Raw genomic sequence first — 24,715 nt, 5'->3', positions numbered from 1 at the left:
TTCCAATATTCTACGAGTTAGTATTTTCCAAGCACCTAAATCTGGTTTAAATTTTCTCCTTGAAATTGTCACTTGGATGCTTCATCACTGTGCCAGTAGCTATTTTTAGCTCAGCTTTTTCTTCAGACTGAGCACAAAGAAAAACAAGGTCAGGATGATATAAGACCACTGATAAATTTGGTGCACCTGAATTTTCAGGCATCGTCTATGCACTAACTAGTGTCTCAGCTTACTTGGAGCACAGACACTTTCCTCTCCTCTCACACCGTCTCTTAAGAAATGCAGTGTGCTTACCCTACCTTCTCTACCTGAGAACTCCTGACCCCTCGGGGCTCATAGTCACACCAGGTCTCCCTGCTCACCTGCACCTACAAGACAGTACATCTTGAGTACACCGTATCTAGTTTTGTGTTCCATTGTTTAAGTGTCCCCACTAGATTACTAGTTCCACCATGGAAGAAACTATTCTTCCAACACAACATAAAAACCTGCATACAATTTTAAGTGATCAACAAATGTTTGTTGTCTAGAGGAACCTTAAAACCTTGATTACAGCATGATTCACCAGTAAAATGGATAACCCAAGAAAATGGAATTACAACTTCCTCTGAAAGCATAAAGCACTATGTTATTATTTACCAGACATAAGCACAAACTGTTTCCTATTAATAATCAAGTTACTCTTAAGAGTGTGAAGATCTACTTGCTACATTTAAGGAGATTTGGGTTGGGTACATATAAGAACTGTTTCACTGATGTCTTTATCATATTTTCATTGGTCACTTGGGCTCCTGTCGTTTGTCATAATCTATCTATATTTTAATCCAAAAGGACAAAAGCAAACTTGCAGGGTTCTAGGTTACCAAAGAGCAAACACAATTTGTAGGGTTTTTTAGAAACAGGACCATGAATGCACAGAAGGTAGAGGAAAATGCTCACACCTTATCATAGTCTTATTTTGAGCCCTGATGTACACAGCACCTTAGTAGAAAGACTTAAACTCTAAATTGTCCATTATGGTAACCATAAGACATATGTGGCTATCAACTTTCAGTCAAATCAGAAATTAAAAAAAAAAAATCACACTACCCACACTCCAAGTGCTCAGCAGTTTCTAACTACCTGTATAACACAAAGACAGATTTCATCACCACTAAAAGTCCTATTGGCCAACAGTGCCTTCAGTGAACAGAACTGTCTTCATCTCATATTACAGAGAGAACACAAAAACGGCTTTCTGGCTGCAATAAGGAAAATTGTGATATTTCATGAAAAATAAACAGTCTGGAAATACATCATTTCTTATAACTTGACTGAATGTGTCTTCTATTAAACTGCAGTGAAATGACTAATACTCCAATTAAAAACAATCCATTGTATTTCTCACTGGAACAGACTTTTCTCTCATCCCACTCACCTCAGCGCTGCAGCTGGAAGCCATGGCTTCCTGTGCCACGCTGAATGCATGAAGTAAGTGTTGCCCTGGGCCTAAGAGCTCTGTGGGCATCATCAGTATCACCACCTTTGCAGTCAGATTAAAGAAGCAATTTTTTTTTTACCCATTTTAAAAGCCTGAATATTTTCTTCAAATGAATACACCACACCTGCTAAATATATCACTTATGTTACTTGGGACTCTAAGAGCTAGATACTAATTTCATAACATTTAACAAACTCTAGCAACTTTTTTATGAAGACAAAAAAATCTCTGCAAAACTAAATTTAAAAGGTATATTACTCTATTACTAAGAGTTATAGTTTAAAACCAGAAAATTGCTACGAAATAGTAGATGCTTTCAAAAAGATTAAAAGATGTCTTAGTTCTATTGCTTCAATGACACCATGAGTAAAAGCAAGTTGGCGAGGAAAGGGTTTATTTGGCTTACACTTCCATATTGTGGTCTATCACTGAAGGAAGTCAGGACAGGAATTCTAATAGGGCAGGAACCTGGAGGCAGATGCTGATGGAGAGGCCATGGAGAAGTGTAACTTACTGGCTTGTTCATCATGGCTGACTCTGCCTGCTTGCTTATAGAACCCAGGACCTCAAGCCCAGCGATAGGTACCACCACTCACATGGGTTGGGCCCTCCCCATCAATCACTAATTAAGAAAATGCCCTACAGGTGGGTTTTATGAAAGCATTTTCTCAAGTGAGGTTCTTTCCTTTCAGGTGACTCTAACTTGTGTCAAGTTAACAAAACTAGCTAGGACAAAAGATGATTTATGGACATTCCACAAATCCAACAGAAGCCTTAAAGAATTTCAAAGGGCAGAAGTAACTTACTCAATTTTAAAAAAGTATTTTTGCACTGAGCCTTTTGTGAGACCAAAATGTCGAATTCTAAATATTAGCTAAAATTGTCAGCATAATTTCTAACAGTCTCTCATAACCAACAGCACTCTTTAGAGTATACTATCATAGTTCACCCAATCTTAAAAACAAAATTCATCATGAAAACAAAAATACAGGTAAAGAACTTTTTGTAACTGAAATCAGTCATATTGAGCCTCTGTAGGCTTATGACATATCCAGAACTTGCACTTCAAGCCTCCTTTAGTGAGCCAGTGCTCTCTCCCTTCTAGAAGACACAATGTTCACACCACCATACTGTAGAATTCAGCATCCCTGGACCATAGCTGCATGAGTGCTAGAGCTGATTCTGTCAGAGACTCAATCACCTGCAGACACTATTCACATCAGTAAGTCCATTGTCACCAGGAGACCAGGCACCAATCACATCAGATGACCTGGGAAGAGTAGTAGCCAAATACTAATATTCTGAGTGCTTTGAAAAAACATAGAAGTGCAGCAAAATGCAAAATGTTTCTTATTTATAGCCACTAAATAAAAGTAGGATTTTCTTTGGTTATTAAAGTCACCATTTAAGTTCATTGTTGAAGGGGAAAAACCTTTTTTCTCTTCTTACTAGAGTTATCTAATCTTTAATAAACTGTGTTGTAACACAGGACAAAAGGCCACAAAGCACTGTGCAAGAGGTGTCAAGTCAAAGCACTGACCATCAGTCCCTCTTTGGGAGTTAACAAATCACAAAAGATCTACCATTGTATTCTGGGATGCAGAAAACAGTCACCTGATTGGCTGGTACGTGGATGTGTTCAGTGCTCTTCTTCCCACCACTTGTTACCTGAACTGTTTCACTGCCCTATGTTTTCTCCACTGGAGGGCACAATGAGCTAAAAGAAAACTTGGTGAAGCTAATCTGTTCCGTCATCTCAGGAAAGATGGGTAAAAAAGGTTAGACCTGCTGTTGGAAAAGATGTCTCAGTGATATTTAAGAATTTTACTTCTGTTCTGTTCTTGAAAACCACCACAAAAGGTGATCTTTAACTAACCAGACCAATTATGTTCCAAGCACCATTATTTATAAAATATAAATATAAGATGAGGGGAAACAAAGGAAGATAAACACTATGGTAGAAATGACCCACGTCAGGCATGGAAAACACCAAATCTGCAGCAGCAGATCTGTTAGCTACACCAGCTGCAGCTGTGCCAGGAAGACATGGCTCAGAGTGGGTGGTACTGAACCACTATGTTTTCTCATGAAGACACATGGTGTGCTCAGCAAAAATAAGGTTTACTTTTATTTTTTGTATAATCATTTTAGAGTTACACCAGCAGTTTGCTGCTCAGTACTTCAGAGTTATGTTTTCTTTATAAACCAAATCAATTTGGTTTATAAGCAAATGTACAGGGTAAAATATTTCCCATGTACTTAGGAAAAGATCAGCAGCTAAGCACACGAATACTATACTCATATACAGTCAATAAATGTACAGTTTTTTAAAAAGCTCTGGGAACAATATACCCTTTTATTGTTTTTAAAAATTGCTTTAGAGGGTGGGCTTGGAGGCTCCGGTACGTGAGGTGGAAGTAGGGGAATCTCTGTGAGTTCAAAGCCAGTCTGGTTTACTTAGCAAGTTCCAGACCAGCCAAGGCCACATAGTGATCCTGTCTCAAAAGAAACAAACAAAACACACAAAAAACCCTGCTCTAGACTTCTATTTAATCACAAAATTTTCCAAACTTTTCTTTACAATACAGGTAATGTGATAGGATACTGGGATTTATTAGTCAAATGGACAAAATGTTACATGTAGTTCATCTCTCTATAAGTTCTTATATTGAAGCCTAAATCTGAAATGTGATGACCTCTAGGGATGGGACTTGGGGAGATTATTAGGGAGTAACCCCTGAATGGATCTAGTGTCCTTACAAGATACACAGTGAGTAAGGACACAAGACAATGGCCATTTGCACACTGGGAAGCATGCCCTCACCTGACATCATCTGCCTTGATCTTGGGCTTTCTTGTCTTCAGAACTGGAAGATAAATGTCTGCTCTTGAAACCATCCAGGCTAAAGTGTTCTGTTAATTTAGCCTAAACTGAAGATGATTTAGTTTTTTGTTACAGTTACTCCAAATTGAAACAAATAATTTCAGCAGGCTCGGTCTTCCAAGAGACCCAAGTAACACGTACACACATGTGACGGGCCTCAATTTAGATGAGTATTTATCAAAGAAACGCAAAGGTCTCAGCTGGGATTATCAATATAACTCAGAAGCAGTCAGGTTCATCCTTTGCATTTCTAGAAGAACTCCATTTGTCAGATAACAGCTCACCATAATCTCTCTTCTGACTTTGACCCCACAAACATTTATTGAAATCATGGCTACCTATTAAGAGTACTCCAGGCAGAGGAATAAGCAAATACAAAAGTTAATTTGTGTTACAAATTCATTAGAACAACAATGAGTTCCATATGGCTGGAAAGGGGTGAAGAAAGTTTCATTTAGATCTCAGTTTCGGTGTCACTTGATTGGGAAAGGCGGCATCCCTATGTAAAACGGCAGGGATACAAACTCCCTTCCCACCCTCCCCATTACTCTCTATCTTTACCATGATGAATTTTTCTCTTAGTACATCTCACTAGACTTGCCAACTATTTGTTTATTGCCTGTCTTTCTCTATTAGTGTATAAGCTCTATGAGAACAGTTTGACCATTTTGTTCAATGCTATACTCACACCATACTGCAAAACATGACACACCAAAAGCGATCAAATACCAGTATATATTATGGCTTCCAGTTTAGTGTTTTTATGGAATTCCTGAGTGTGTGAACAAATGCATCCCTGACTTCTCTTCAGTTCTTCTGTTTCTCTTGTCCAAAACTGATGTGATAGTTCTTATTTTATTATACTTTATTTTTGTTTTATTATCTCTTAGATGCCTGTTCTTTTCTAATGAGAGTCGATCTGGAAGGGAAGGGAAGTGTGGAAGGATCTGGAAAGAGTAAAGTGAGGGGTAACCATAATCAAGATATATTATGTGAGAAAGGAATCAGGAAGGAAGGAAGGAAGGAAGGAAGGAAGGAGGGAAGGAAGGAAGGAAGGAAGGGAGATGAAAAAGAGAGCGAGAAAGAAAGAAAAGAAGGAGAAAGAAAGAAAATGTAAGTGCTTAGAACTCCCAGGGAGATGGTGGGCTAGCATCCATGGCAGCTGAAGGGAAGAATGTGAACAGAAAAAAATAAAGTCAAGAGGAGAAGCTTCAGGAATCACAAGGCAAGTGAAAGGGTACTGAAAAGTGCAAAAGGACAGCATGCACTGAGCCCAGATCTGGCTGAATTCCTAAGAACTTTGCTTCCTCCTTGCTGAGTAGTCCTGGGAATCAAGTCCTCAGGAATAGGCAGCACAGAGATGGAGAAGGCTCAACAATTACTGGCTGCTCTTCCTGAGGATCTGAGTTCAGTTTCCTGCACTCACATGGAGGTTCACTGTAACTTCAGTCCCAAGAGATCTGATGTTCTCTTCTGGCCTCCTTAGGCACCAGTCACACATGTGGTGCACAGATAAACATTCAGACAAAACATCCATATAAATAAAAATAAAATAATTTTTAAAAAGAATAAGCTGCTCAAATAAAACCAGAAGAGTCAGTCAAGGCTACAGATACATAAACCACAACACAGAAGCCCAAGAAACATGGAAAGGAAACATGGAAGGCAATGGGACTCCTTCAAAACCTCATATGCAGAACTCAGTTACAGAATTCAAAGATACTAAAATAGGTAAAATGCCAGATGAATAGCTCAAAAGTTAACTGGTAAAAGTTATCAGCAACCTGAAGGTGGATACAAATAGGGTGCTTGAGAGATCTCAGCAGTTAAGCATGTGCTCTTCCAGAGGACCAGAATTCCGTTTACAGCACACATATCAGGTGGCTCACAACCACCTCTAACTCTAGCTTCTAGGGACCCAATACCCTCTTGGCCTCCATGGCCACTGGACAGATGTACATTCAGACACACTCATATACAAACTTAAAATAACTCTTTTTTTAAAAATATACAAACAAGGATATGAATCAAATGCATGAAAAAATCAGCATAATTGATGAGTCAGCAGTATAAAAGAAAAATAGCAAGGAAATTAAAACAAAACACAAAAAACCTGACCTAGATACAACAAAACTTAAGAACTCAATGAATCAAATAAAAATAAAACCACAGTGGAAAGCATCACCAACTGGCATGGCTTATGCAAGCAGCAGAGGGATATCAGGAATAGAGGGCAAGATCACTAATGCACTACATTCAAACATCACTAAGGTAAAAGAGCATGGTCACCTCCAGGTCAGCTGCATTTCCTAGCGATTGTGAGTAACACAGTATCAAACACAGGCTGAAGTTTCTCTGCAGTACAAGGACTTACTGGTGTGTTATTTGATAGTTCTGTTAGTTTTTCTGAGAGATTTCTGTAGTGGCTACATGCATTTGCCCACCTACCAGCAGTAAACAAGAGCTCTCTTTATACAAACTAGCCTGCATTTCTTATTTGATGATAAGCATTCTGAGTTTAGGATAAAATCTCAAAGTAGGTTCACTTGGCATTTCCATGGTGGCTAGAAATGGAGAACAATCCCAAGTATTTGCTGGTCATCTTTAAAGTTTCCTTTGAGAACTGTCTATTCAATTCATTAACACACTTATCAATTTGATTTTTTGGTATGAATTTGCAGTTGCTTATATAGTCTAGATATTAATGTCTTGTCTGATGTGTAGTTGGCAAACTCCCCCAATCCCACTGTGCAGGCTGTTTCCTCACTCTGATAGTTCTTTCTTTCTTATTTTACATATTTATTTATTTTGAGTCTCACCTGTAATTCTGGCTGTCCTGAAACTCATTTGTGAAGGCCGGTCTTGAGCTCACAGAGATCCATCTACCTCTGCCTCCTGAGTGCTGAGGCGTGCACCACCATAGCCAGCAATGCAGTTATTTCTTTACTTTTCAGAAGCTTTTTAATTTATCAGTCTTCTCTGTCAATTTTTGGGATTAATCCTGTGGTATTTGAACACTTTTTCAAGTCTTTCTCAATTTTTAATTGTTTTACCTAGTAATTTCTCTAGCAGTTTCCAAGTTTCAAGTCTTATTAAGGTTTTTTATTCATTTTGAGTTGATTTTTGAAGATATGAATGTAGTTTCATTTTTCTACACATGGAAACCAATTTTTCTAGCAACATTTTCTCCAACATACACTGTTTATTCCTTTGTCAAAAACAAGGTGGCTATGGCTGTACAGGTTTATTTCTCTACACTACTGATTCTTCACGCCTGTTTTTTTGTTTGTTTTTACTTCATTTTATTTGTTTTATCGGTTTGTTTTGTTTAATATTCCTACCAATACTGTGCAGTTTTTGTTATTATGGCTCAACAGTATAATTTGACATCAAATATTATGATTTCTCCAGCACTGGTCTTTCTACTAAAGATTGCTTTGGCCAAGGTCTTTTTCCCTTCTCCATCCCCTAAGAGTTGGGATTGCAGGTATGGCCCACAATACCTGGTTCATAAGAATTATTGATTTTTATATATACTAATTTTGACCAACTATGAAATTGCATCCAAAACAAATGTTCCTTCCACTTCTCTTTAGTCTATAGCTTAGGAGATATCTAGTGGCAAGAAACAGAAAGAAGTCTTTCAGGAAAAAGGGGTTTGTTATCTCAAAGTCAGCAGAAAAGTGAAAGATTTGCCAGCATGAGTAAAGTCAGTAGCTTGGTGCCAGGCTCCTAGATCCCAGTATTTTCCATCTTTCTACTCTACAATCTAGTCTTAGGTCTTTCTCCAGTAAGTTTCCTCTAGTCCCATGGATGCCTGCTGACATCACATTCTCACACAACTATACTCTTTCTCCAACTCTCTTCTAGGCTCAGGAAAGTATCTCAGAAGCCCTTCTTCCAGCACCCTTTACTTGCATCTCATTGTCCATCCCTAACCAACACCCAAGGCCAAGATAAACAAAGGAAGCATCAAAATAATTGAAATGTAACTCCTGTGGCAAAGGAAAGGGCCAATCACCTCTCAAGTATTCACTCCTACACAAATTTGGGATTCTAGTAACAAGCAACCAACTCTATATGCTACAACTTAGCTAAGAGTTGTAGCTACCATGTAGAGGACCAGTAGAAATCATTTCCCATATAATAAATAAATCAGCACTAATTATGAAGAGAAAAAGGTTAGCTCATATGCTTATCACAAACTTATGAGTCCAGACAATATTTGGTTAATGGCCACCTATATTTACATAAAATATTAATAGGGTAATTCAACAACCATCATGACATGGTAAAAACACCATCCAACACAAGACTGTAATACACATCATCCACTTACGCTACATTCTACTGCATTTCTTTTATCTGCAGGAATGACTTCCCCATTCTCACACATTGCTTTATTTAAATAAAATAGGACTAAATGCAAATATCATGATGGTTATTACAGCTAAGTTGGTAGTGTTCTGCCCATAACCCCTCCTCTCTGACCATCCCATGGGGCAGCACATTCTGTTGGAATCTCTCCACCCATGGACTTCCTCTGTGGCTACACCCAAGTGCACACTGAAAAATCAAGTTCTACTGAGTGGATGTTCTTCCAACTGAGAGCTTCAACTAGCTTCAACCAATGACTACTGGCCTCTAGTGTATAAATACCAGAACTTCCTGCCTCTGCCTTGGATTAACTGAACTCTCTGAGCCCTGTACTGCTGCCAACCCTGCAGTGACATTAAGCTTCAGCTGGCCATCTAACAATTCTCTCTAAACTGGCTGGATTCCCTTCTCTTGTGCCCTACTCGTGCTTCCTAGGATCATCACACGAATCAACGAGGTGTCTCAAGAACTGTTCCTAGGAGAATCCAAAACACAGGAAGTAGAAAATATTTCCATTCACAGTCATATTAACAAATAGTGTGTATTGAAAAAAGAATTCACAATCTCCAACAAATATATTGTGAAGCAAATATTTCCAAAAGATTTGATAATCTTCATATATAATCCTAATCTTACAATTTAAAAAAAAGGATTCAAAGCAAATTTTGACAAATATCTCATTTCAAAGCTATTACTTTCTTCTTTCTTTGTAGTTCTAGGACTGGAACCCAGGACCTTATACATGTTAATATATCACTGAGTTAAATTTCTGGTCCAAAGAGATTACTTTTGCTATAAATAAGTACTGGTAGGTCATAATAGAATAATTCTAAGAATCTAATTTTGAAATAAGAATAAAATCTTAAGAAAAAAAATTTCCTTTTAGCTTGAGATGGAACAGTGGGATACTGAAGGAGAAATGACGTGAACTTCTAACAGTCTCTTATACTAATGTCTATAATAAAATAATGGGAGTTATGTCAAGCACAAAATCTTCTAATTATATAGCAGTTGAAATGTCACTGCATTAGTAATAATTTCACTATATCCTTAATTCATTTCCATACTTCTTATGCTTATTAAGATCAAAGCTTAAGGTTAAGTCTTTAACACTGTGATTAAACTAACTGAACTTTTAATTCAGAAATAGAGCTTACGTTAACAAAATTGTAGGGGGGAAGTCTATTTTCGTTATCTTCTAAAATTGACATATATTAGATAATCACATCAAAAAGAGAATCAGGTGTTGATCATGACAAAGCTGCAGCAGAACCCAAAATAAATCTTGCAGTGATCTGAACCTCACACAGTTTGATTGAATCATGGGACAATTCTATTTTTAGGTATCTAATTGAAAACGGAAGTGGGAAAAGGCCTGAAGTCCAGAGGCTGCGTAATGCTTTATACGTCTACAGTGCTGTCAAGATGTTTGATGCCAAACATCTCAGAAGATGTGCAAAGTGAAGGTTTTTAGACAAACATACCTGGGGGAGGCGAGGGTTGGTAGGGGAGAGGACACAGAGCAGTTGACCAAAATTTAAAAGTGGGATATTGATTCAGCTCTTGCATTTCCTTATACTACACTTCCCGTCTAAAAAGGAAATGGTAAACTCATTTATCAACCTACAGCACAAAATGCTTTGGGAGATATACTCAGACTGATCAAAAACAATGTTCTCCAAACAACAAAGTTCTCTCCCTTTCTTAAAACATTATAAGCTGAGCTTCGAAACTTTTCTCTACTATAAACTACAGCATACAAGTTTGACACCGATTGTTGAACCAAAGAATTCACACACAGAACTTAAAGCACTGAGCTCAGCCTGGTGTCACCTATGGTAGGAGTTTGTGGATACCATTCAGAACCTGACAGATCAATACTTGCTTTCTCAACGCCTGCTCCTTCTTTTTGTATTCTGTCAATGCACAGACCTCCAGTACTTCACAGTTCTCTGAACTTTGCTCTCTCCTTTACCTCCATGAACATATATTTACTGTAAAAAAAGAAAAGGCTTATGGTCTTTACTTCCTCTCTCTCACCTGACTTCCTTTCTCAGTCCCTCCCCTCCTCTAGTGCACACCTCTATCTCCTACAATCCCCTGGGATTTACCCTTAGTTCCATAAAAACTTTAAAAACCAAAAGTAACAGGGTCATGGGAGCTCACTCAAGTCCCAGCAGATGGGAGCCAGAGTTCAAGGTCAGCCTGTGCATGTATGTCTACGGGGTGTGTGTGTGTGTGCATCTATGTGTGTGTGTGTGTGTGTGTGTGTGTGTGTGTTAGTTCAAGGTCAGCCTGTTCTACAAAGAGAGTTCTAGGATATCGAGGGATACACAGAGAAGCCCTGTCTTGGAAAAACAGCTAATCAAACAAACAAAATAAAGTCTAAAGAAAAAATATTTTTAAATGCCACCAACAGTGCTATCCCATTCAATCCACTGTGATTTTGTTTGTTTTTTGGTTATTGTTTTTTTTTTTATATAGCATTTCATGCTGCCCAGGCTGGCCTCAAATTTACTATGTAGTCAAGGATAATGTTAAACTTCTGGTCCTCCTCCTACTACCCTTCATATTGACTCTTTAAAGAATCATTCTTGAAGATCCAGAGATGGTTCAGCAGTTTAATATATATATTGTTCTTACAGAGGAGCCATGTTTGGCTACCAGCACCCCACAAGTTGGCTACTGTAACTCCAGTTCCAGAAGATTTGGTGCCTTCTTCTGATGTCTAGGGTCACCATGGAATATACACATATACATGGTACACATTCATATATGCAAGTCAAACACTCGTACACATAAAATAAATCTAAAAAACAATTTTTGTTTAAGGAATCACCATGACAATTTGGGGAGATAGTTCATTCAGTTGGTAAACTTACAGACCTGAATTTATAATCAACAAAACGCACATTTAAAAAGCTGTGAGAAGCTGGGCGGTGGTGGCACACGCCTTTAATCCCAGCACTTGGGAGGCAGAGGCAGGCAGATTTCTGAGTTCGGGGCCAGCCTGGTCTACAGAGTGAGTTCCAGGACAGCCAAGACTACACAGAGAAACCCTGTCTCGAAAAACCAAAAAAAAAAAAAAAAAAAAAAAAAAGCCATGAGGATGGTACACACTGCAATCCCAGTGCTGAGGAGGTAAACAAGGAAATATCTGGAGCTTTCTAGCCATTCACCCTAGACCAATAAGAGACCATGTCACAAAAAACATACATGTATACACACTTGCACACACAAAAAAATCATCATGTAATCCCAGCCCTCAGAAGGCTGAAACAGAAAGATCAAAAATTCAAAGGCCAGCTTGGGCAATAGTAAATATGTCTAATAAATAAATAAATAAATACAAGCCAACTGGTGGTAGCATTCGAGAGGCAGGGGCAAGCTTGATCTACACAACAAGTTCCAGGATAGCCAAGGCTACTTAGAGAAACTGTCTTCAAAAATAAATAGAAAGAATAATAAAGAAATCTTCATTAAGGAGTAACTCATTAATTTAATTTCACAATAAAAATGATCTTTTAAGAGACTTATACTTTTAATTACACGTTCGTGGGTTGTGCACCTAAGTGCAGTGCACAGAGAAGAACTGGCTCCCTGGAGCTGCAGATGGTAATCCTGAACTACTCCACCTGAGTGCTGGGAGCCAAACTCAGGTCCTCTGGAGAGCAGAAAGCATGCTTAACCACTGAGCCATCTCTCCATCCCCACAAAAAAGAAAATTTATAAAAACCTACCCATAAGTAAACAGAGTTAAAAGTTTCTTTTCTCTAAGCTTAATAAAAAATAAACTAACATTATTGAGCCAACAAAATCAATCACCAATAGAAAAAAATAACAAACACTATTTTCTCAGCTCTTTACTGTTATTTTCAAAGCTTTCAGCTATCTTTCTATGGACCTACCTAAAAAGCAAAATTAAAAAATTCTATTTGCCAACTACCCTCTGTCCTCAATCCCAGCTACTAAGGACAATTGGGACACAGCAGAGGTGCTCCTGTAGCTCTGAGCACAGAGCAAGATACTGAGAATCAAATGTTTTCCTCTGTCTTTAATCTATTTCAAACACACAAACACAGAATTGACCAATTAAAGAATCTCTATTTTACTGTCAAAGTTATAGGTACATACTAAATACAGAAACACTGGATGTTTTAACACCATCATAAATCAGCCTTGGTCTCAAGAATAGATATAAAAAGCCTACATGGATTGAGAAAGCTGACCATAATAGTTTCATAAAATAATGGTATCTTAAGAATATTGTTTGGGGGGGGAGGGAGGGAGGAAGAGAGTTGAATGTATGCATATGTGTATGTGTGGATGATTACCCCTAGGCACGTGCTGAGTCCAGTTCCTTCTGAGGCAGATTCTCTCCTAGAATCTGAGGCAGATCTTTCTCAGCTAGGCTGAAAGCCTGGTAACCCAGTGAAAGTTGTCTCCACCTAACCCCACCCTGAGAGTTGGGATTGCAGGTATCTTGTGGGAACACCAGCTTACTACATGAGTGTTGGGATCTGAACTCTGGTCCTTCTGATGACAGAGAAGGTGCTCTTAGCGGCTAAGCCCTCTTTATTCCTTAAGATTTTTTATCTGTGACAAAATGGCTAAGCAGGTAAATGCATTTGCTGTCAAGCTTGACAAGGCAGGACTCCCACAGTGGAATGTGTGTCCCCCTGCCCCAAATAAATAAATGTACTAGTGGGTTTTGGTTTTTTGCTTTTTAAAGAAATCTTTACTGATTAAAAAATAAATTTTCAGGACAGAGGAGGTGACACATTTGTAATCCCAGTGTCTCAACATGAGGCTGAGTTTAAGGTCACCCTGGGTCACCTAGTGAGTTCCAAGTTTGCCTGGGCTACATAGGGAAAAAGTGGAGAAGGGGAAAACAATACACACACGCGTGTGCACACGCACACTCGCACACACACACACTTCACAATTCTTTTCTTAGAGCTCTGGACTAAGTAGGTCTGTAGAAGTCCTGGAATCTATTTTGAACAAGCATACCTGATTCTTGTAAGTCCTGCGAGTTTAGATATAGCCATGCCATGAACCAACCTTTCACATTTAAGCAACATCTGAGGAATGTTTCAACTGTGAGCTCTTGTGTATGTATTCCAGACTGCCTTAAACAACCCTTACTCAGAAACTTTAAGAGTAAATTGGAAAGAGCATGAAATTTAAAGTAAAAACAAAAAAAAAAAAGAAAGAAAGAAAAAGAAACCAAGATTCAATTTTTCTGACATTTGCTAGCTGTATAACCCTTACATACACCCACCATTGGAGTGTTCCCTGGTACTGGTATATTATGTGGAAACAGCAAAACAGAGCTAACCTGCCTCACAGGGTTGCTATGGAACCATTTGAGAATACTCAAAAGGACTCTGCAAATAAAGATGTCACCGTTACAATTACATCTCATGAACTCAGTGTCCTCTAATTCAGAATGTGAGACTGTTGCTGTCCAGCCTGACGTGGTACTGTTGTTCTTCTCTCTCTTCACATTACCTATGGGCATCACTGCCTCCTTTCAAATGGCAGGCAAGGATAGGTACTGCGACATATATAAGCTCCCGTTACATACCAAAATTCTAGGATTGCATGTGCAGGGTTAGGGAGCTTGTTTATTGCACCAGCACGGTTTATGTGACAGGACTGGAGTCTCGGCTGGCATTAGAGCTCGGATGGCAGTATTTCTACTTGAAGCTAGCTTAACTGTGAGCAGTTAATGCCAGTCATTAGAGAAAAACCGATCTAGAGAATGAGTTTTCCACATGCTGTAAATGCTAAGGGAACTTTAAAATTGATTATTTAAATTTCTAAAAAGAAACTGTATCCTTTCCTGACTGCCTTGAGAAGCATACACTAAATCTATGCAATATTTCTTTGGCAATTTATTGTCATCAACAGAATCAGTAAAATCAGGGTTATGAGCACAGCTGAGTGAGACTCTGGAGATCTTGGATCCACTAACTTAGCTTGCAACACTACACAAAATAAGTGCCCCAGCCCCTCCCAATGCACCACTCTTAATGTGTAGGAGGGTCTATGAAGTGAGCGGCATAATGGTGCCCTCCAGAGCTAGATGTCCCTACAATGTCTTTACAGCTTCAGGCTCTTGCACAAAGAGGGCTTTTTCCTCACACAAGTTGGAAGAATGTATGATAAAATGTGTTCTCACCAGCAATCTCGTTGTTACAGACTGGCTATCCAAAATGTACAGGACCAGAAGTGTTTCAGGATTTGTTAGAGTTCTTTAAAGTTTGGAACATTTGCATAAACTTTGTCAGTCAAGTACTAATCTACAAATCTAAAATCATAAGCTCCCAAATCTAAATTCCTGGGGGCACCATATGCTTGGGGGCATTGAATTTAGGGTATATTTCAGATTGGGGATGCTTGCTAGGCACAAGTCATCTCTGCTCTTTTCTTCTAATTCACCCCAAGCACTTCTCCAGTGCTTTGCCATCACAGCCACTGTCCGTACCCCACTCTCAATCTACCAGAGCCGTAACCAGCCATCTGCCTTCGAACACTAACCACCACGCTCACCTAGACTTTCTCTAAACACGCATAATCATGACTGTGTACTTTCCTTTCCTTGCTATGACCTGACAAGAACCAACTCAGTGGTGTGTTTAGGTTTCTTGCAGTTATTGTTTCCATATATACAATTTATGTCTTTACTACTAAAGAAGTTTTCTAAAAAATTTGGAGCTGTTTTCCAATATTTTAAAATAAAAGTCTAAAAGTTACACCAGGCATGATGACATAAACCTGCAATCTCAACATCTGACAGGTGGAGGCAGAAAGATACAAAGGACAAGGGCATCCTTGGCTACATAGTGGGTTCAAAGTCAGCCTTGGCTACGTGAGATCCAAACAAAAAGAATTTCTTTTAAAAAGAGCTGAAGGTTCTAGAAGGCTTGGATTTATTTCACAGAAACTCAATTTTTAAAAGAAACTATTTTGGCTAAATATCATAGAATTTCAATTTCTATAAATTCATCTTAGCTTTCCCAATTAACAAGGTTTTATTCATTTTAATTGAGGGGGAAAAAAAAAACCTTTCTAGTTAGAAAACCTATCCAGAACATTTTTACAAGGAAGATACAAAGACAAATAAGGGTGTTACCAAGATTCTATTAATTTTTAAATATTTACTAAATGGGACGGTGTACATCTCCTAAACCACAGATGAAAAAAGGCTAGCCTGTCATGCTACTCAAAGACTGACTATATTTCACTTTCAAAACTCAGAGGTAGTGGAGAGTCAGAGGCAGTGGAGGACAACTGCAAGGCCTATACAAAATCCAGCCAACCAAAATTCCAGCTCATGAACTCCCAGCACTAGCTAAGAAACTACTAGGGATTGATAGCTGCTGAAAAGGGGGAGTCAGTTTTCTTCAGGAATGCAGCCTTTGATGGCTACCAGTGCGCCAGTGGGCATCCATGTCTTAGTGTGCTTTCTAATGCCGTGATAAACACCATGTCAAAAGCATGATGGAGAGGAAAGATTCGGCTTTCAGGTCACAGTTCATTATCAGAGGAAACCAAGGCAGGTACTAAAACAGAGGCCATGGAGAAATGCTGCTTACTGGCTTGAGGACATGGCTCGCTCAGCCTGCTTATACAACCCAGAACCACCTGCCCAGGGGTCACACCGCACACAGTGAGCTGAACCTTCCTATCCGTATCAATAACTAATTAAAAAATGTCCTGTAGATCTCCCACTGTCATAATTTTATAACTAGTCTTTGTCTTAATAGCTTTGGTTACTTTTTTTTTTTTTTTTTTTTTTTTTTGCTTTGGTTACTTTCAGTCTAGCTTTTCAGAAGTATGTGATACTTGGAGTTTTAAAACCAAGAGGGGGAGATATACAAATTCCTTTGCAAAATGCAAGAATAAAGCTAAACACCCACTTCCAAACAAAACACAATATTCACTAAATAAAAATTTAATAAATTCCTGGAGGGCTTACAGTTTAGAACAAACTCACTCACCTGGGTGTGCACATGTCACATATATAAGACTATACACACACAACTAAGGTGACAAACAGGCAAACACACATACAAAGCATTGTCACAGCTGTAAAATGTGCAGTGACTCCTGAATGTGCAGTCCTTGAGGGAAAAAAAAAATCACACTGCTCCAAAAAATGGATAGACTTTATAAGCAGAAAGTGTGAAGATGAATGTGAAACAGGAGAAAGACCATCTTAGACAATAAAATCAATATTCAACATCTGGTTAAATTAGCAAATGTCTCTGCACAAACGTTATCATCGAAGAGGAAGAAGAGATCAAGCATAAGCAAGTTTGGTACACAGTAAGCCATGCATAGATTCATATTCTCTCTCTTTCTCTCTCTCTCTCTCTCTCTCTCTCTTTCTCTCTCGTGCGCGTGCGCGCACACACACACACACAGAAGCATGAGTGCACACACAGATTGTACTTTATTTTATGTATATGGGTATCATGTGTGTGTTTGGTGCCCAAGGAGGGCAGATGCCCTGGAGTTACTGACTGTTGTGAGCCACCATATGGGTGGTGGGAACAGAACCTAGGTCCTCTGAAAGAGCAGCCAGTGCTCTTAATTGCTGAGTCATCTCTCCAACCCTCAATCTATTTTAAAGAATTCATAAAGAAATATCAAATGTCAGAAATATACAAAGCAGATCAAAATATGCCAATAACTTGATGTTCATGAAGTTAAATTCTGTGCAAGTATAAGGAGAAATTTGACTGTGGGGTTTTATGCAACAGTAGACTTGTACAAAGTGTTCTGTAAGAAAGAGGAACTCAGGCAACACAGATGAAGAGGACTGCAGTGGTAGGTTCAGTAAGAGCCATCTCTAGTCCAAATGCTGCAAGGACAGTGTGATTCTAGCAACTGAATATAGGGAAACAAACTGGGCACTTGTTGAACTTTGACTACTGGTCCACAGAAAAGTTTGAATAAGACTTCTGGTAAATAGCACTGCTGAAGGGTAATGCTAAGTGATAAGCAAACTCAGCAGGGCACATCTGGTCTACAGGACTTAGGAGAATGCTGAAGGTCCATGGACTCAATAACAATTGCAGCTTCAGCTATTTCAGGGAACCCCCAGAGCTGTCAATCAAGCAGTCACTCCCTCTGGGATCCTCAAACTGACATCATGACAGCTCTGGGTGTGTTAAATCTTCCACCAGCCTAGGGAGAACATAATCCACCCTTTGACACCCAGAGAAGACTCAAGCCCCCAGGACCTCCAGAGAGCCATCGAGTCAGTTGCCAGAGCCCTGACTGTCATGTCTATTACTCCAGGAGTCTTTACTTGAGTTATGATCACACAGCCACCCTGATCTTACTGCCCTTCCTCTAGCTGGAGAAGAGCACCTCCCCAACCCATAACAGCTACTACACGAAGGAGATTGATGAGATTTTGATGAGCAGCATTCTCATTGGCTCTAGATCATTACCATGGTGGAAGAGTCTGAGCAGGTAACACAAAAGCAGGCATCTCCTGGGCATCTCAACCCTAGCCATACTCAGCAGAGGTATGTTAGCAGAGGCACTTAAAAGGCAGGTGAAGAATCCAGAGTCTAGCCAGGAGCAGAGACTGCAGAGCTGAGGCTGTAGGGAAGCAAGAGCTGTGAAGAGTCAACACAGCAGTTGCTGCAAGCTCCAGACACCACTGAGAATCACTAGTTCCAATGCTTTAGTGCTGAAGAGTCATACACTCACTGACAATTGACAGGCCCAATACCCTGAAGTTGAGGCTTTGTAGCTGAGTGTCCTCGAACCATAACCTCAGAGCTACACCAGTGGCTGGGTACTGAGTCAGTAACACTGAAGGCTCAGGAACTGTCCAGGGTCCCTGCTTATGCTTTCCATCTCATAGGAAAAAGAACCAGAAGTGGACTGGTGATGACAGTGGACACGAGCTTTCCACACCCTGTCTGTAGAGAAGCCATTGGGAAAGCACATAGAAGGTTGATTATTGAGGCTTAGAAATGATAGCATTTGAATATCTTGAAATTTGAGTCAAAGGAATTCCCTAACATTATATTTGGAGAAGGATCAAAGATGACTTCAAGGTTTTTCAAGTGTACTTGAAAAACTGCACATAACTGAATCTGTCTAAGTCTTTCCTAGCTTTTACTTACAAAGGGAGCCAGACACGAAGAACTGCCTAGTAAATTTTACCAAGTACAAAATTCTCCTGTGGCCCAGCTCATGACCTCCCAATGATCCTTGTATAACTTCAGATTGTTAGCATGAAGTTGGCTATGTGGACTACAATTGTTTCTTCATTCCAACAATCCCCACTAATCAAATATATGTGCTCTGTATGAACAAAATATGACAGAGGTTGCTTATTACTCATGAAAATGCACAAGACTACATTAGAAGCTGATTTATCACACTTAAAAGATGAAGTTATATTTAGAGGTTAGTTCTCTTTGTTCAAGGTCACTTAGTGAGCAAAAAAGCTTGCCTTTGCCAAGATGACTCCAAAACCAATCTGTTAACTATACTACAACATAATACCCTTGAGAGGCCCTCATTGTTAAAGTTCTTAGATTGTCTAGCCTTCCCTCCATTCCTCCTATGACTAGGTTATTGAAATAGAAACATCACTTGATGGTGGTACAAATAACTTTTTGGAAAGTAGAGTCTCAGGCTGGAGAGATGGCTCAGCTGTTAAGAGCACTGATTGCTCTTTCAGAGGTCCTGAGTTCAATTCCCAGCAACCACATGGTGGCTCACAACCATCTGTAATGGGATCCAATGCCCTCTTCTGGGTGTCTGAAGACAGCAACAGTGTACTCATATATAAAATAAATAAATAAACTTAAAAAAAAGAAAAGAAAGTAGAGTCTTGAATTCCCAGTTGGAAAGATGATAAAATGTGCCTTGTTTTGCTAGGGGGAAAAATCAGAAAATAAAACAAAGCTGTCCTTCTGAGAGGCTTTTCTATTCATACTATGGTATTATGGACTTCCTTGAGATAATAATAACCCAGTACTGGGCCACTCAACAACCTTATCACTCAGACCCTGATAACAGAATTCTCATACCACAGTGGTTTGGTTTTTCCTTTCCCCAGAGAAAACAGTATCTTCAAGATGTTCTTCTCTCTGCTTTCTGCCACTCTTCACCAGGCTAATGTAGGTGGACTCTTGAGAGCTCAGCTTGGGAATCACTTCCAGAGATGGCTCCGATTTCCCTTACAAGCTCCCGGAGGACAAAGCATAATCCCACCATAATCTATGCATGAGGTTCCCATTTCCCATCTCACTGGCCCTTATTGAAACAGACAGAAACTGCTTTTACTAAGCAGCACTGGCTTCCCATTTGGGCCCATGCGGTAACCAAATGCTGGAGGAAAGCTTGGCATCTCTTCCTTCTTTCTGTGCCTGTCTTTGTTCTTTGGCTGCTGAAACCACATAAATGTGCATTCTGAAATTCCAGGAAGGGTGAGGAACAAACCCTCCACCCCAGATGTTGGGCCACTATCCATAAGGGCAGAGGACATCCTGGAAGAGAAGTGATCAGCCTGTAGGAACCACAATGGTCCTTTCAGAGAATGACAACTAGGAGAGGATGACAGAGATGAACAGATACACTTCTCATGCCAGCTAATAGGACCGAAGCTGAGACAAAGGAAGAGTTAGCAACAGTCAAGACCACACCCTGACCTCAGCTGCTTAATTACATACCACTTGTCCTTTGCCCAATTTCTCCTCTACTTAATCTAAAGTTTTGGCTGAAGACACACTTGGGATCACTGGACCCTTTAACTGTTCCTCTTCCAGAGTGGCCAACTGCAGTAAGCTTTCCTCCACTTCACCATTATTTGACAACAGGCAGATGAGCCCAGCCTGCGGAGGCTGCCAGAGCAGGGATTTTTTTGGGCCTAAAAATTCACATTAGATTACTAGGATAAGATCCATGGACTCACCCAATAGTGTTATATTATACTAAGGACAGGAAAAGAAGCAAAATAAAATATTAGTTTTCCAAACGTATCTGTATCTACAAATAGCATTGGAACTGATCTACACAAATTTATTTGCTTATACTGTCTAAACTGACTAATTTTATTATACTAGTAATTCAACAACAATTATGTCCTAGTTTGCTTTCAACTACTATGATAAAGACCATGACCAAAAACAACTTAGGGAGGAAATGGTTTATTTTACTTTCAACTCCAGATCACAGTCTATCACGGAGGAAAGTCAGAGGAGCATGCAAGGTAGGAACCCGGAGGCAGAAACTGAAGCAGAGGCCATGTAGAAATGCTGCTTACTGCCTTGCTCCTCTTGGCTCAGCCTTTTATACAGTCCAGGGCTCAAGGATAGTCCAGCCTCCTACATCGATCACTAACGGGCAGCATGCCCCCACAGACCTGCCTACAGGCCAATCTGATCAGGGCATTTTCTCAACTTAGAATTCCTCCTCCCAGATGACCCAAGCTTATGCCAAGTTGACAAAAACTGAACCACTACTAATTACTACAGAATAAACTATTTAACTGTCTATAGAAAGGAAGATAAATTAACATCACTAACAGAAATTAGAACGGGCTAAGAATGTTTCCCACTAGCATTTATTTAAAAATCACACAGATATGAGCACTCAGGATTAAGCCAGCAATCATATAAGGGAGAAAGCAATGCTACCTACATATTAGCATTAATCCTAATATCACAACTCTCCCCCAATCAGCTAGTTTGTTTTCTAAATAGTACACTGTACCCATCCAACACAGCAAAGAACTCATGGGAATTCTAGTTCTGAAATATCTGAATTTGAAGAGTAAGGAAGTGTTTAAAGATCTAAGCTACATACAAATGTTTACAAGTTACAGCTGACACTTTCTGGGAGGTGAGGGGAGGTGCTGTTTTATCTGGAAGGTGGTGGTATCTGTAAAGCATTCATGTGGAGAGAATGGACAACTTGCTGGAGTCAGTCTCTCCTCTCTGTAGGTAGCCCTGAGGATGGGGATCGGGCTGCAGTTCAGGTCTGGTGTCCTTACCTGCTAAGCTGGCTTGCTTATCATTTCTTTTGCTAAAGCATTTAAAATGTGGTTAAAAAACAAAAATCCAAAATTCAAGTAAATTGATCCCAACAATACTTCACTTCCATTATGCCACAATGGTTCTCTCTTGTAGCTCAATGCTCCAGTTCAAATTTCTTTTCTAAATCTTACATAAATGCTTCCCTAACTTACCAATTTCCGTTCCTCTGGATGGAGCCAAACCTACCTTGAAAATGACAGTGTTACAACCCTTGACTCTCACTCTTGAGTTTTAGACTGTATAAATAATTTACAATACTAAAGCCAAAGTAACACTGGACTTTCTTTGCAAGTTTCATTTTATTGGGTAACTGATTTCCTATGGGATTACTGTCACACTGACTTAAAAAAACATAAAAATAAATAAGCCAACAACTTTTTCCAAGCTGACAACAAAGAAACTAACCAAGTCAATTGTGAAATTATATAATCTGAATCTTAATCACAGTGAACACTTTTTCCCCGGGGACTATGAAAAGACAACAAATGATTTTGAAAAGTTGTATAAAATCACTATCTGCCCCACATCGAGGAAAGGGTTCACGAAGGACTCATTTCTACTTGAAATATTTTCTCCTATTATTAGGTTGTTGTCCCAAAAGATTAACTGTCATGTCTTTCCTGCTAAGTTGTTTAAATGTTCTCTAATGAACAAAACAAACCTGAAAAGTAACATAATTTCTGTCTTGTGTATAGTCCGTGGGCAACCGCACCCCCAAAATTCTATAAAATGTTTGAGACGTAAATATTGGTTACAAAACACCAGAGAACCACACATACATCATGATTACATGTTGTTTTCTTTTTCTTTTTTTAAGAACCCTCTTCTCAAAAACGACCTTTGTTCTCATTTTTAAAATCTGCCAACTGAAAAGAGGTTCGCGTGTTTTGCTCACTTTTTGTGAAGACACTTGTTCTCAAACTCTTGCAAAAAGTACTGATTACGATATGAAGACTTGCCGCTTTCCCAGAACAGCGCTTCTTACTCATTGAAACTTCAGAATAGTTTACCAATACTTCCTCCGACACCGCCTCCACCTCCCCAAAAAGGGACTCGTTAAATTACGAGAAACAAACCCAATTCAAGTAACTGGAGAATCAACTTTCCCAAGATCAGGACTTCTGAAATTCGATGTCCCTGCAACCTTTCTTCCTATCTTCACCTATGCTCTCATCTATAGCACAGGGCCAGTTTTCAAGCCAAATAAAAAACTTTATTTAAAAAAAACAACACTCCAAGGGGCACTTCGGACAAGGCGCCTGACTCTGGCCGCCTACCCAGAATGGCTCCAACAGGACAAGCCCGGGGAGTTAAGAAAGGTCTTCTCCGCGCCCACCAGAGTGCTCAGGGTCTGAAGAAGTTTCCGAGCTCCAGAGCTGGCTCGCTGAGCGCAAGCGGACAGGAAGCGAGGGCCACGCCGTGGTCGCGGTTGTCGTTCTACTCACCTGCCCATTCTCCGAGCCGCGGGCCGACCCAGGCCTCGTTGCCCACACACCACACCTTGAAGGCCCTGAAGAGCGAGTACGAGGCTCGCAGGGCCAGGTAGGCAATGGTGCTCGCGCCCACCCAGTATAGGAAGCCGGCCGCCGGGAGAGTGCTCTCCATGGCTCGAGACTAGGCCTCACTACTACAGTGAAAGGGAAAGAAAAAAAAAAAAAAACAAAACGAATGAATGGAACGAGGAGGCGGTGCCGGCCGTGACGCCAAAAACGCCGTGGACAGACGCCGTTCTTTGAACGCTTTAGGTCTAAGACCCGCCCATATAGTCATTACCTTGTGGCCATTGGTGACTTCCCTCTCCTATGAGCTTACTGTGTCTCCCATTGGTTAGCCCCCGCCTCGTAGCCCCGCCCACACTCCCCTTCGGCGTGCTCAGCACTGCATTTCCGTATTAAGACAGTGGCTCGCTCACAAGCCACTCAATGTTTGGCTCCGCCCACAAGCTTTACATCGCACCACCGAAGCGCAGGGATCTCTCATTGGCAGAGGTGGCCCTTACGACTACAGAAGGCTGCGCGCTGATTGGCCAATGATATCTAACCTTTAGCTCACATTTCAGGAAGAAATAGAACCGGAAAGGGAAGATTGTAGTAGAAGTCTACCAGCAACTGGAGCGGACTTATGATAAGTGACGCCTTTGTAATAAAAGCTCTCAGATCCCTGTTTATTCCTTGAACTTCTCGGATGAAGGCTTACGGTTCCCCCTTTGTCTGCGCTGCACGCTTTTGCTCCATTTTCTGAATGACTGTCTTAGCTCCCACAATTAACTTTATACCTGTTCCCAAGAATTCCAGAAAACTCTACTACGTTAAAAGTTGTAAGATGAATGAAAAGTATTCTACAAGAACAGAGCTTATGGAACAATTCTGGGAAATACTTAGTTGTTGTTTTTTTTTTTTAAACTGGACCTGATCCAGTAAAAACCATTGTCACTTTATTTTTGTTTTGTGGGAGGATGGCAGGAGTAAAGTTGTTTTGTTTTTGTTTTGTTTTTTTTAAAGAGATATTTGTGTCCTTTTGCTGTAAAACTATCAAAACAATGGAGTCAAAATAGGAACCCATCTACCCCCTCCTAGGGACTTCAGCTGGGATAAAAGAAAACCTAAAACCTGGGCAAACTCTAGAAACACCTTACAGGGGACGAAATGAGCGGCCAGTGGTAGGCTGGACCATGCTTTTACTGGGACTGCTTAGACATATGTTACTCTGGCCCATTCTTAAACCATAACTGCACATCAGAACCTAAAACATGGCTTTGGTGGGAAGTACTGGTTCTCTTTATACCTCTTTCCAAATCTTTTTTTTTTCTCTTTTCTTTTTTCCTGCCGTTCTTCACTAATAATTCGACTGTTTTAGCTGACTTACGAAGGATAGAGGGTTGCAAAACTCACTTGT

General features: G+C 39.9%; 1 protein-coding gene across 1 annotated transcript in view; it reads right to left on the bottom strand.

The window, feature by feature from the left end:
- The window catches only part of Hsd17b12 (hydroxysteroid 17-beta dehydrogenase 12), a 124,167-nt gene extending 100,694 nt beyond the window's left edge, over positions 1-23,473 (bottom strand). The window contains exon 1 of the mRNA XM_028778587.1: positions 23,266-23,473. Within this exon, the coding sequence (XP_028634420.1) occupies positions 23,266-23,425 (160 nt within the window). The 5' untranslated portion in view covers positions 23,426-23,473. The remainder of the gene's footprint in view (positions 1-23,265) is intronic.
- Between the last annotated feature and the right edge of the window lie 1,242 nt (positions 23,474-24,715).

The sequence above is a fragment of the Grammomys surdaster genome, unplaced genomic scaffold (genome assembly GCF_004785775.1).
Source record: "Grammomys surdaster isolate TR1022 unplaced genomic scaffold, NIH_TR_1.0 338, whole genome shotgun sequence".
NCBI classification, from domain to species: domain Eukaryota; kingdom Metazoa; phylum Chordata; class Mammalia; order Rodentia; family Muridae; genus Grammomys; species Grammomys surdaster.
The sequence above is the reverse complement of the archived record's forward strand: the minus strand, read 5'-3'. Positions and strand labels throughout refer to the sequence as shown.